This window comes from Trachemys scripta, chromosome 11 (assembly GCF_013100865.1).
Source record: "Trachemys scripta elegans isolate TJP31775 chromosome 11, CAS_Tse_1.0, whole genome shotgun sequence".
Taxonomy (NCBI): Eukaryota; Metazoa; Chordata; order Testudines; family Emydidae; genus Trachemys; species Trachemys scripta.
The window spans coordinates 44,598,990-44,613,335 of record NC_048308.1 but is presented as its reverse complement, the minus strand read 5'-3'; the positions used below and the strand labels follow the sequence as shown (position 1 = coordinate 44,613,335).

General features: G+C 41.6%; 1 protein-coding gene across 6 annotated transcripts in view; it reads left to right on the top strand.

Moving 5' to 3' along the window:
* PDE1A (phosphodiesterase 1A) overlaps positions 1–14,346 on the top strand; it is a 291,971-nt gene that overhangs the window by 232,868 nt on the left and 44,757 nt on the right. For all 6 annotated transcript variants that reach the window (XM_034785791.1, XM_034785795.1, XM_034785790.1 and 3 more), the window contains 3 exons: positions 5,281–5,406; positions 12,928–13,029; positions 13,145–13,265. In XM_034785791.1, the coding sequence (XP_034641682.1) occupies positions 5,281–5,406; positions 12,928–13,029; positions 13,145–13,265 (349 nt within the window). The remainder of the gene's footprint in view (positions 1–5,280; positions 5,407–12,927; positions 13,030–13,144; positions 13,266–14,346) is intronic.

The following is a 14,346-nucleotide window of genomic DNA, read 5'->3' as shown; positions in this document are numbered from 1 at the left end:
TTTTTGCTGAAATGACTATATCATTTAAAAGTATGTTGGGCAGGGATTGCTTTGTTTTAACTATAGAAAAAGCTATCTTTTTTTCTTTAAATACTGTAGGGCAGATCCTGACCCACTGCTGCCCTGAGATTTCCCAGAGTAGGGGAACATCTGGTGGTGCTGTCTCTATCACTGAAGTTTGGGAAAGGGGTGTGGGCAGGACTCCGTACGTCAGATATCACTGGCTTCCATAATGACCCTTTGCCCATAGATGCAGTCGGTATGAGTTAGAGCAGCCAGGCATCATTGGGACACAATGCCCCACCCTCGAATGAGAGTTAGATTGTGGAACTAGGGATCAGTCTAGTGCAGAGTGGCTCATCAAGTACCTTTGCACCCCCTCCTCAGCCGTACTGAAATACTGAACAATTATTTTGGCAAGAAAACCTCTCTTCATAAACGAGAAGAGAAGTGTTCTTCCACTTACCTGAGGTTATACTGCCTGCCAGTGGTACGCTTTAAATGCTGTAAGGACTGTATACAGGTTAATCAGTTGATGTGCTTTGGGACATATGGTTTGATAAATCTGATGATGAACAAATTCCATGTCTGCAGCTAGATTACCAGCAAAAACCCTTTCCTTTTCAACATACTGGTGCATTGACACAGTCCGGCTAAAAATAAATTGTTGTATCACTTCAATCAGTTGTTCTAAGTTTAAACTGCTTTTCTATTTTAGTCTTTTATATTTTGGTTTGAAATACTGCAAAAGTGGAAAATAAATTAAGCTGTTAAACTCTGAGTTTTACAGTTAAGTACTTACTAGTACATATTGAATCTGACCCTAAAAAAAGAGATCTATTCGCCTTTCATCCATGTTTCTATTGCTTCAAAAAGGTAGAAGAAATTGCCCTCAGAGTCATGTCAAATCTCTGCACTGATTAAAAACAACCATGATTAGCTATGTGGATCAAAAAAAGTGTGCTTCACCAAAATACCTGATTGGCAAATCATAGATTTTCCCATATTAATAAGAGACTGGACAGAAACACTGTCATTATTTAGGTAGGATATGCTTTGTTCACTTAATAAACAAACTTTCCAATCCTGCTTTACTTCTGTAGTTTCCCTGGTACCATACCATACACATGAGTGGTTAGTTTGAATTTTTTAATAGTACTCATTGTTTCAAGGGTACATTTCCACCTAACTAACAGCAGAACTAGCTGAGTAGTGAAATCATCACAAAGCACTTTAGAACAGGTTTCAGAGGGGTCGCCGTGTTAGTCTGTATCAGCAAAAACAATGAGGAGTCCTTGTGGCACCTTAGAGACTAACAAATTTATTTGGGCATAATTTTTCATGGGTTAAAACCCACTTCATCAGATGCATGGAGTGAAAAATACAGTAAGCAGTATATATATATATATATCACAGCACATGAAAAGATGGGAGTTGCCTTACCAAGTGGGGGGTCAGTGCTAATGAGGCCAATTCAATTAAGGTGGCAGTGGCCTATTCTCAACAGTTGACAAGAAGGGGTGAATATCAAGAGAGGGGAAATTACTTTTGTACTGCTAAGGATGCCAAGGCAATCAAGGTGGACGTCGCCCATTTCCAACAGTTGACAAGAAGGTATGAGTATCAGGAGAGGGAAAATTACACTTTGTAGTGACCCATCCACTCCCAGTCTTTATTCAGGCTTAATTTGATGGTGTCCAGTTTGCAAATTAATTCCAGTTCTGCAGTTTCTCATTGAAGTCTGTTTTTGAAGTTTTGTTGTTGAAGAATTGCCACTTTTAAGTCTGTTACTGAGTGTCCAGGGAGATTGAAGTGCTCTCCTACTAGTTTTTGAATGTGTCACAATTCTTGATGTCTGATTTGTGTCCATTTATTTTTTTGCGTAGAAACTGTCAGGTTTGGCCAATGTACATGGCAGAGGGGCATTGCTGGCACATGATGGTATATATCACATTGGTAGATGTGCAGGTGAACCAACCCCTGATGGTGTGGCTGATGTGGTTAGGTCCTATGATGTCAAGTATCAGAGGCGTAGCCGTGTTAGTCTGAATCTGTAAAAAGCAACAGAGGGTCCTGTGGCACCTTTGAGACTAACAGAAGTACTGGGAGCATAAGCTTTCGTGGGTAAAAACCTCACTTCTTCAGATGACTTGCATCTGAAGAAGTGAGGTTCTTACCCACGAAAGCTTATGCTCCCAGTACTTCTGTTAGTCTGAATCTGTAAAAAGCAACAGAGGGTCCTGTGGCACCTTTGAGACTAACAGAAGTACTGGGAGCATAAGCTTTCGTGGGTAAGAACCTCACTTCTTCAGATGCAAGTCATCTGAAGAAGTGAGGTTTTTACCCACGAAAGCTTATGCTCCCAGTACTTCTGTTAGTCCTATGATGGTGTCCCTTGAATAGATATGTGGACAGAGTTGGCAATGGGGTTTGTTGCAGGGTTGTTCGGGTACGCCGCAGGTGCGGGACAGGCGGACCACCCGCAGGCATGCCGCCAAAGGCTGCCTCATTGCTGTGCTTGGGTCGCCAAAATACATAGAGCTGCCACTGGTCATAACTCTTTAAAAATAATATTTAGAGCTCTCTTTATACAAGGTAATCAAAGCAGACCTTTCTCAGAATAGAAGCTACATATTATTTATCAACTTTTCAGTCGCAAAGCTCCCCCTGTTGGTGAATGCATTACAATATTATCTTCTACTGCACATGAGTAGTTTGAATAGCTTGATTTTGAGTACTTCTGCTTGCTAGATTAGTACCTCTCCTCTTATTTGATATAGTATGACATTCAAAAACACTACAATAAAGGAATGGTCAAGTTTCAAAGTCCAGCATTCAAAATTTGGGAAATGCCAGAATTATGGTTGCTTGTGCAACCTTAATTCAGCCCCTTTATTCATTATGATACAGTTGCTAATTAATTATATGATCACATATACTATTTTTTCCATAGGACACCTTCCTCATTCAGTGCACAGGATGGATGTTGCACTGTGAATGAGCAGCTACAAAATACTTAATTTTATCCTTAGTCGTTCAACGTGTGGCCCCAGGCCTTATTCACTACCGACTATTCAAACATTTCGTTCAGATTGGCTGGAGCTGCTGCTGCTGAATCCAATCCAGTTTTTTTTTTTAAAGACAAAACACACCTAACACACACAAGAGAAGACAGAAATGAATAATAAAGTTAGAGACTGCAGCTTCTGTCTGAGACCTGGCAAATCTGAGCTAGCATCAGGCAGTTTAAGGCATTGCTTTTAGCTGCCTCTGATCACAGACTCAAAGCAAAATATGCAGTCTTGGCCGGCTAAGCAGGACACTTCTAAAACAGAAGGCAAAAAGAGCGAAAGAGAGGAAAGAGAAGAAATAAGGTGGGAAGGGAAAATGACACTTGAGGGAGGAGGTGACAGTAGGAACCCAAGTCTCATTCCTGTTGATGTCAAGTATCAGAGGGGTAGCCGTGTTAGTCTGAATCTGTAAAAAGCAACAGAGGTCCTGTGGCACCTTTAAGACTAACAGAAGTATTGGAGCGTAAGCTTTCGTGGGTGAATGCATCTGATTAAGTGGGCATTCACCCACGAAAGCTTATGCTCCAATACTTCTGTTAGTCTTAAAGGTGCCACAGGACCCTCTATTCCTGTTGGTGTTCAGGATTTAGCCAAAGCCGGGAGAGGTAGCAATCTTATCAGGTTCCCTCTGTCTGGTCTGGTCTGGTTAGGACACCTTTCAGGAATGGGATGAAGTCCCAGCAGTGTCCTCGTGGTTTCTGGAGTCCCAGGAAATGACAAGGAGGCAGCCCTGATGGCAAGGGCATATTCCTTCTAGCTCAACTGGCATCATAATTCCCCAACATAGTCGGTTTTTAAGGCCCTCCAGAAGTGGAGATGAGAGGAATAGTCAACTTAAGAGTACAGGCCCCTGTGCACATCTCAGGTTGAGCTTCCAGAAAATGAAGAACACACAGAAGCCACTTGCAAAAAGTTTGGTTTAAATGACTTGCCCGACATCACACAGGAACTCTGTGGCACCAGCTTGTGGGGAGGAGGGCATTGACATGAAAAGAAAGATCAGTTCTCATCCCTGGTGCCATAGCTGCCCCAAGCAGCTGGGAGGAGCAATTGCAGGAAGAGGCCAGCTCGGGCACTATAACCCTGGACTGGAGCATGCTTATCATGGGTGGAATCTTCAGTGAATGTAACTGCTAAACTCTAAAAAGTCTCTACAGATCATGTGTGAACTGAGATTTTCAGAGGCTAATAACTTGGTCAAATTCAGATTGATTTCCACAGGTCAAACCCCTTACATCAAGGTTACCCCCATCTGGCACATTTCAAATCCCCACTCCAAAGCATGGAGGCTCAAGAACTTCTCTGTGAAATGGTGTTTAGAATTTTTTCACATGGGAGGAACATATATTTCCCCTAACTCCATTCTGAGAAATACCTGAACCATTTTTGCTGAAATTCCCCCCAACTCTTCCTAACTCCCCATTCTAAAATAAAATCAGCCTGAGGTAGATATCTAGCATGGATTTAGCCCAAATGGTTGAAATTCAATAAAGTTATAAGCAATTGAAAACAGGGTTTTATAGTGGGAACTGTCAGACAACTTGAAGTACAGATCTCACTCCCTGCCCCACATATAATATCATATACGTTGTATTATTATAATTTTTTTTAGTCAGAGCGAGCCTGATTTTGCAATCTTTTCTTAGGACTCAGGCAAAACTGCCTTTAAATTCAATGAAAGTTTTCTTTGTGTAAATACTGTAGGATTAGACCCTTATCTTGTATACCTCATGAATTAGCTGTTTTATTGCTAAATGATGTAACAGGTACAAACATGAAAGAAGGCCCCTTTGATACCACTGGATGTACCTGGTCCAAATGCTTGTGAGACAGGTGGAAGAAGGAGTAATATTGTCTGAGGATATTATTTTTTTCTTAATTTCATTTTTTCAGGATTTTCTTCACAAATTAATTTCTCTGATATATTAATTACATATTATAAAGAGAAAACAATGATACATTCAAAATCTGGTCCTTGCCCTTTACAGTAGCTAATATGGCAAGTAAGTTCAATTACCGGCATAGCTGCACTTTTTTTTTATTATGAGGCATTATCTGTGAGGTTTTCTTTTCAGATCTTTATCTTCTAGGATGAAATAAATATCATGTCAAACTAAATCAACAGACCCTTTAATGGCAACAGAGCCCCTTTCTCTCTATTATGCTTACATCAGTATCCTGTTGCTAATCACACCTCTTTTATACCTAGGTCAGATGTTGCAATTTTGTACAATGATCGTTCTGTTCTTGAAAATCATCATGTGAGTGCTGCTTACAGACTTATGCAAGAGGAAGAGATGAACATTCTGGCAAATTTAACCAAAGATGACTGGAGGTAAGATCTATTGGGACATTAAGGATGATTCCAATAAATAAAAAGGGTAGGTCTTCTCCTTTGCACCTCATTTTGGATATATGTACACTTTGAATTGGAGGTGACATACTCATGCTAACTCTCTTTGAGCTAGTGCACTAAAATAGAATGTAGTCCTGGCAGCACAAGGGGCTAGCCACCCCGTGGACGTACCCATCCAAGATCCTAAGCACGTACTAAAGGCAACAAATCCATCCCACTTTCATGGCTATGTTCTATTTTTAGCACGCTAATTCTGAGAGCTAGAGCAAGTATGTCTCCTGAAGCTGAGAATCATACCACTAGCCTGAAGTGAAGACATGCCCTTTGAGTTCTAGCTGAAACTGAAGAAGCCTTGGAAAGGAAGCATGTAAGAGCATTGGAACTTAAGTGGGCATTAAAAAAGATGATCAGAATCGTAATTGACATTTCACAATAACTTGAGCCACAATATCATAAATGATAATTGTTGAGACTGCCTTGAGGTCTTCCATTATTAAGAAAGTTGCTATGGTGTACAACAGTGCATGCAGAGAACTCAAATCACAAGCCTTCCTGTGTTACTATTGGTAGAGCTGTTATCATTCAAGTACCCCTAAAATATCTAACCAATAGCTGTATTGCAGTGTTACTGGCAGGTGTGCTTCTGGGAATGGTGTCCCTAAAGACAGAGCACCAAATTCTGCTCACAATAATACTGAACCTGCACAATCCAATTGTCTTCAGAGGAGTTGCAAATTTGGCCCATCATGTACATAAAGCTGCAGTACTGGCCCAGACAGAAGCCTCTTTGTATAACACCTTCTTGTTTGCATGTATTCGTTTATTTCCTCTTTGGAATCAGACCATCGTTAGACAATTCAGTTGCATGTAGCTGAATTCAGAGATGGAATATGTAAAACTGGCTTATAGACAATCAAGGTGTTAATATTTAACAATACAGGGAGTTAAAACCTATTGATTTTTAATCCATTAATTACCCTTAATTGTTGCAGCACACCTCATACATAAAATATTTTTTTCATCTCTACGATTGAGGCGGACTGCTACATGTTTTTGACTTTATTTTTTTTTTCAGGGCACACTTACTCTCATTCATTGTCCTTAAATTCTTTAAATGAATTTAGTTCTGGATCAATAGCTCTGAAAACTGATTTTAACTGTGAGAGTATTCTCTTACCCACACTGCCTCTACCAGTATGACTTAACATTGTTCTGGAGGCTTCTACCTTCTGAGGATTGAAAGGATAGTTCCATCTCTGTGATTCCTTTGCTTAGACTGCCACTGAATATGAAGAAAGTGATAGTGTTTTGGGGACCTAGAAGAGCCAGCAGACAACTTTCAGGTGCTGATACCTTTCAATCCCCAGCAGTTTGTGTCACTTAGAGGGTGAAAGATTCTGAATCTTTATACCACTTACATGGAGGTGTGGAGTCAGTAGTTAAACTTTTTCTCTTTATTTTTTTCCATAGATATTTTATCCTAGCTAGATGTTTGTCACACTCATTAACATGTTATCCAAGTGCCTTAAGATATATAGGACTAGAATCTGGTCCACCTTCCCTGATCTTGGGGTCATCAAGGACTAGTCCCCAACATAAATCAGTGCAATTTGGGCACTGACTGAATCTACACCCAGCTGCCCCCAGAGGCCACACTAGCAGCCTGGGATCAACAGGACCCAGTGCATCCCAGCCACTCCTCCTTCCTCAGGTGGCTGGGGGAGGGGAGATAGGAACAGAACAGGAGTCCCTATGACAGCAGAGGATTTCCCAGTGCTGGGAGAAGCCTCCAGTGCCCAGATCTGTGAGCTCCACACTGCTTTGCATTGGGAGACTGGAGCAGAGCAGGTCTCAGGATCTGGACTGTAATAGTGTAGTTTTTGTAGCATATACATGTATTTCTAAAATAGTCTTTTCTACCAAGACTGATCAATCTTCATACTGACTTTCCTTCTTTTTTATGCTGGACTGTACACAATGTGGCACCTCTCTTTCAGTGGTGCTCTCTGTCTCTTCCTCTTACATTTCTCTTTGCTTTAGTGGTAATTTAGTATGCTCTTTCAGAAGTTGTTCAACTACTCTCCAATTGTGCTTGCACTAGCTATTGAAATACCTTTTATTGTGACCTATTCTGTATTTTAGTATAGATATTTGTATCAGAATTTCTTAATATGGAATGGTTACACAGCGCCCACATTGTGCTCTCTGTTATACTCGTCCAACCCATGTGAAGTCAGCAAGCATGGCAGCCATAGGGGGCAGAAATTTGGCCCCTTAATGAGAGTATAATATATTTATTTAATAGAGGCAGGAAGCCTCTACATGTAGGTAGATATCATTAATTGTGAAGACTTCTGAAAATTCTGCTATGTTATCACCGATACTCAAACATGAATAAATGGATTTACTTACCTGAGCTAAAGTAGGGCACCCAATTCTCTATTTGGTCACATAAATCAGCACTTAATATTGGTACCTCTAATAAATCTGTGCGTGCCTAAGTACTGATTTGAATACCCACTCAATTTGTGGAACTGGTTGACCTCATTTTGAGGGTCAGGTTGGAAAATTATGATCGCCTGGTATTCATTTTGTAAGTTCAAAAATATTCTTGTTTCCCTGTTATTGTTTGCAGTGGTTCAACAGCACAGTGGAAAATCCATTTAGCCACTTGAAAGAAGCACTTCAGTTTTTTTAATTATTAATAGAATGAACTTTTTTGATTCTCTTTATTGAAATTCATGCCATTAAAATAGCTTTGAAGCTTACAATAAAGCAAATTGGCAGTAAATTGAAATGATAATTTGTTCGACTTTTTCAACACACTTCCTGTCTGATTCATTTCTTAAGTACTGTCAGACCTGTTTTCTTCAGTTGTACTGATTTTTTTTAATGCCCATGCCTGGTTAAACTATGGCTTTGCTAATTATTTCATCAAGATAAAGACAAGTGATTGAGATTTTTTTTTTTTTTTTTGCATTACCATTTTTTCTACCTCTTAACATCAGGGAGAATGTGCTAATAAATTGTCGGCCTCAATTAACTTTAAACACAAGGTTTGGGTCTGAATCAGTGAAGTGCTGCCAACATTGTAACAAGGGCTTTGTCAGAGGTTAATACATGTGACATTCCCCAAGTAGTATAGTCATTCCTCGCTCTTTCCCTCAACCAAACCTCACCCCCCCACACACAAAATCCATTCTTTCCATACTCTTCTCCCTTACCTACCTCCCCTCCCCAAACAATCCAGCAATCCTTTCACCCTCCTTTCAAAGAGGAAATAAATGAATACATGCAAATTAAGAAGATGTTACACAGAGAGGCTTCTGTCTGGGCCAGCACTGCAGCTTTATGTACATGGTGGACTAAATTGTGCTCTCACATCATGCAACTCCTCGAAGACAATTGGATTGTGCAGGTATTATTGTGAGCAGAATTTGGTCTCCCTTTCCACACTAGCCATTATCCTTTGATCCGCCATGCTTCCAGCTCCCCAGCAGTACAGGGGTACTCTTCTAAGTGGCTCACACAGCAGCAGCAGTGCTGGCAAATGGGTGCCCTGTGGTCTTTGCTGGCAGTAGTGGTGGTAGACATCTTGTCCTGCAACCTCTGGGTGTCGGATAGGGTGACCACCTTTTCAAAAAGCAAACACAGGACACATGCAGGAACCCCACCCCCTCCATGGCCTCACCTCTTGCCCCTCCTCTTCCCTCAATCCTCCACCCCCTGGTCCTCCTCTTCCCCACAAGGCCTCGCCCCCTGGCCTGGCTGGAAGCCAGAGCCAGGCTGTGGTAAGAACCACCCAGGGAGCCCTGGCCCTTCCACCTGCCCTGGGCAGGGGGCTGGGGTGCCCGAGAGCAACCTCCAGCCTGTATACCCACCTCCTTGGATGTGCCACCCAAGGCAAGGGGAGGGTCTGGGGCTCCCCACAGTGGTCCAGACCCCCTGGGCAGCCCTTACCATGGCCTAGCTCAGGCTTCCAGTCTGGCCAGGGACAAGCCTTGAGGGAAAGAGGACGAGCAGGGGATAGGGCCTCTTGCTGAGCGGGGGCTCAGGGATTACTCTTAAAAGTGATCTCAAGAATTGCAAGTTCAAAGGAAAGAAAAATCTGTAGAAACAGGGAGTAGAAGTTTGTTTCAGGTTTGTGTTAGGTTTTTTTTCTTTCCTATTTCCCCCCAAAACAGTAGAGTGTAACTAATATAAACCCCTCAGTTTCCATGCAACTTCTGCCTGTTTCTTACAAAAATTGACTTGCTTCATTTGAAGGGTACAAGTTCAAAGCAATGTGCAGGAGGAACAGTTGGGATGCAGGTTAATTAGTGTCATATCACAAGGTCAGGCAAGGTTGCCATGGTTGCACATCATTATTTGAATAACAAAGGGAATGCCTGAATCTCCACTCAGTTACACCAGTGCAAATCAGTAGTAAATCCATTGAAATTAATGAGTGACACCAGCTTAAACCTACTGTTGAGGGAGCTCAGTCTCAAAACTTTTAATAAACCATCACATCTCCTCTAAACAGAATTGTAATTAACTCATATCTTAAAAGCATAAACATAGAATTTCACACTAATGTTTAACAAGGTTTGTTCTAGAACCCCCTGAATACCACATTTTACTCACAGACTCAGACTTTAAGGTCACAAGGGGCCATCATCATCTAGTCTGACCTCTTCCACATTGCAGGCCACAGAACCTCACCTACCCACTCCTGTAATAGACTCCTAACTGCTGGCTGAGTTACTCAAGTCCTCAAATCATGGTTTAAAGACTTCAAGATACAGGGAATCCACCATTTACAGTAGTTGAAACCTGCAAGTAACCTGTGCCCCATGCTGCAGAAGAAGGTAAAAAAAAATCCAACCCACAGGGTCTCTGCCAATCTCACCTGGGGAAAATTTCTTCCCAACCACACGTATGGCGATGAGTTAGACCCTGAGCATGTTGGAAAGACCCACCAGGCAGACACCTGGGAAAGAATTCTCTGTAGTAACTGAGAGCCCTCCCAACTGTGCTGCTGTAACTGGCTATAGACCGCTCCCGGTCCTACACTCCCACCAGCATTCACACAGGGAGGAACACACCCAACTGCAGTTGCGTGCAGGCTTTGGCCAACCGCTGCATGAACCAACAATAGAGAGGCTACAGCCAAGATAACCCCCAGCTTCCCAGTCTAGGATCCCAGAGCTGTGCCATCCTGCCCTGGTCAAAACCCCGACCAGTACGAATTTATTACTCAGTTCTCCTCTCCCTCAATGTGGAGAGGAATATGCACAGTACACTTGTGTTAAACCAAGCTGAGATTTTCCCCAGACACTTCAGTTCAAAGGCACACTGGTTTAGATTAAAACAAAGTTTATTAACTACAAAAAGACAAATTTTAAGTGATAGCAAACAGATCAAAGCAGATTACCTAGTAAATAAACAAAACTGCAAACTAAGCCTAATAATACTAGAAAGATTGGATATGAATTAGCAATTTCTCACCCTGACTGATGATACAAGCAGGCTTGCAGATTCTCAAGGCACAAGCTGCACTTGCTTTGCAACTTGGTATCCCCACCCCCATTCCAAGTCCTTTGCTTTCAGAGCTTCTCCAGGTGTTGAGTTGTGGGGGAGTGAAGAACAACAGATGATGTCACTCCCTGCCTATGTTGGGAACCCTTTGTTCCAAAAAACAGTTCCCAGCCCAGTTTGTGGAAAAAGACAGGTACCCAAAATGGAGATCAGTGTTATGTGGTCTGGTCACATACCCTTGCATGCCCTGCTGAGTCATAGTAGCCATTATTTACAGGCTGTCTGGAGCGATCTCAGGAAGGCTCACCAGGTGGGAGATAAGCTTCTCGTAAGGCAGGGGTTCCCAAACTTGGTTTGCGGCTTGTTCAGGGTGAGCCCCTGGCAGGCCGCGAGACGCTTTGTTTACCTGATACGGCTGCTCACAGCTCCCAGTGGCTGCAGTTCGCCATTCCCGGCCAATGGAATCTGCGGAAAGCAATGGCCCCACGCGCGCCACTTCCCACAGCTCCCATTGGCCGGGAACAGCGAACCGCGGGCACCGGGAGCTGCGAGCAGCCGTACCTGTGGACGTTCAGGTAAACAAAGCGTATCGCGGCCCACCCAGGGCTTACCCTGAACAAGCCGCAAACCAAGCTTGGGAACCCCTGTCCTAAGGCCTATTGTTTTTCCTAATGGCCCATTACCCTGAATAGGCCCTTCCCCACCAGCTGTCTAAGCAGAAAGCATTTTGCGTAATGGATGTCACCACAGGTGACAGGTGTAACCACATTTGAAACTCAGATACATAGTCAATATTCATAACTTCAGATCCAAAAAGGATACATGGATACAAATAGGATAATCATATTCAGCAAATCATAATTTCCCACTTATTACATCATAATCATATCATAATTGTACCCCCATGATAAATATGGGGTGTAGTGTCATACCATCTCCTACATGTCTTTGATCTAATTGACGCTGCTGTTTTTCAACAGTGAGTTCCCACTGAAAGGTCTGATACTGGGCCCTTCATAAGCTGCATTATCAGTGACTAGCAGTAGAGTCCAAGGTCTCAGTATTACGGAAGAAAGAATTTTAAGATCACAGAAGTATGCATAAGGTTGCATGCTTCATAAACACACATTTAAGGTTATGTATTCTCCCCTACATCCTCCTACCTACCTGCAGCTCCCTTTCACCCTAATGGAGTATGTATAGAGCATGTCAATAAGTCAGTGAATGAAGAAGCACTTGTTACCAAATCAGCAATTGCTAGTGATGGGAGTTAATGATTTATACTATATATGCATATATTTGTGTGTTTATTGAATAGAAGGTTGACAGACAAACCTTTGTCTTTGAAAGAAATATGTACAAGCTGTAGATAAAATGTAGAGCTGTTCTAATTTGTACCACTTTGGTCCATAGTGTTAAGCTCATGGGGTATTGGACACTGGTGCTGTTCTGACCAAACTTGAAAAAGTGGAAAAGAATAAAGAGGAACATTTTAGACTTGACACTTCTTGGTCTCGTAAATGGCTCCTGAACCTTCTAGCAGCTAATATTAGTGTTGTATCTGCTGTACACTAAGTTGGAAGTTTATATCCTCCTGCTGTTGTAGTGGACCCAACGGTCTAATTGGTCCCACCTCTTTCTGAATGTGATGATCCTAGTACTGGGGTGAAATAAGCAGAAGAGTTATAGCCAGGATTGCACTTAATTATAGTTTATGCACTAGAAAAGAGGAATCACAAAACAGCACGACTCTGAAATAATAATTGCAGAGCTGATTTTGTGAAGTATGCTGCTGCCACAGAATCCCCTTAGGGACATAAGGTTCCAGTTGCTAATCATGTCTTGAAGTGCTTTTTTTAATTAAAAAAAGTGTTCATTTTTGTTTAGAAAGATATGAATTAACCAGTGCTTCTCAAGCAAATGTTCCGTAAACAGAATAAATGAATTGTAATTAGTAACTTTGCTTTTGATTGCTTTTAGGGAACTGCGTAGCCTGGTCATTGAGATGGTCTTGTCAACAGATATGTCAGGACATTTCCAGCAAATTAAAACAATGCGACATACTCTGCAGCAGACAGAGGGGTAGGTTATTTTCCATTCTGTTCTTTAGAAGTTTTAAATGAGTTCATGCACAAGAAAAGACTTTAAATAGTTGCTTTTGTTCTGAGATAATTGGAGCATGTCCTTGATTTGACAGGATAGACAAAGCCAAAGCCATGTCTTTGATTCTACATGCAGCAGACATAAGCCATCCAGCAAAATCTTGGGAACTGCACTACCGGTGGACAACGGCACTGATGGAAGAATTTTTTCGACAGGTGCCATTTTCAAAATCTGTTAACATAGTTAAAGTATTAGTTACACTGTTAGATATTTTATAATTCCACCTGCGAGAATACTGTCAGTTATCGTTTAGTAGAGTGATCAGAATCGTGCTTGCCTTACTCTCAGAAGTAGTCCCACTGTCTTCAGTACAACTACTCATGTGAGTAAGATGAATAGGATGTTGGTTAATATCAATTTCAGCTGATGGCAGGCTCCAAAGCTTTAGCTTTTTTTCTTCTCTAAAAGTATTATAATTTGTCAAGCTGATTTCATTCTTTAGACAGAGATCTGTATACACTCTGAACTAAAAAGAGGCATTGGGTAGGAGGGAGTACCTGGATATGTGAAGGATGTGTGTTCAGCAAAGAAGGCAGATGAATGTTGTATCCATATCATATTACATAAGTCTTCCCTTTCTCCCTTGTTGTGAGCTAGTGCATATCCCACATAGGGATGATGGAATTTTCCTTTCATGCCCAATGTGGGCCTGATCTGGAGACCACTCAAGTCAATGGGAGTCTTTCTATTGATAATGTGGCCATAATTTTGGAATCAAACACAGTGAAACAGCAATGTGGCAGTATTTTTTGTGGTGGTGAAATAGTCGTACAAAAGACAAAATGCACTTTTTAAAAAATGTGTGGTGTACTATTGCCAACTTCTGATTCAATAGCAACATGTTTATTTCACAGAGTGGAGAATTTTTTCTAGTAACAAACAATGAGTTTATCTTGAATCACTGAGCAAGTGCAATTAATGCTAATTTTAAGTAAAGAGGAAAGGCTTTGACAATGTTTACTTTGTTTCTACCTTTCTAGTCACTCCAAACACTCCTTGCTTGCAAACGCAGAGCAAATTCTACTGTCTAGCAATACCACTGAGCAAACATTGTGTAGTTAGGGGGGAAAAGCAAACATTTCAAGTGGTGAAATGAAAAAAACAGGACATTTCAGGTGTCTTTCAAGAATTGTCTAGGATCCTAGGACATCATGTGAAAAACTGGGTTTGTCTCGATAAAAAGACCACCTGTGATCACTTTACCAATTAACTTTGAGTGAGTGATTTTTGCTTTCT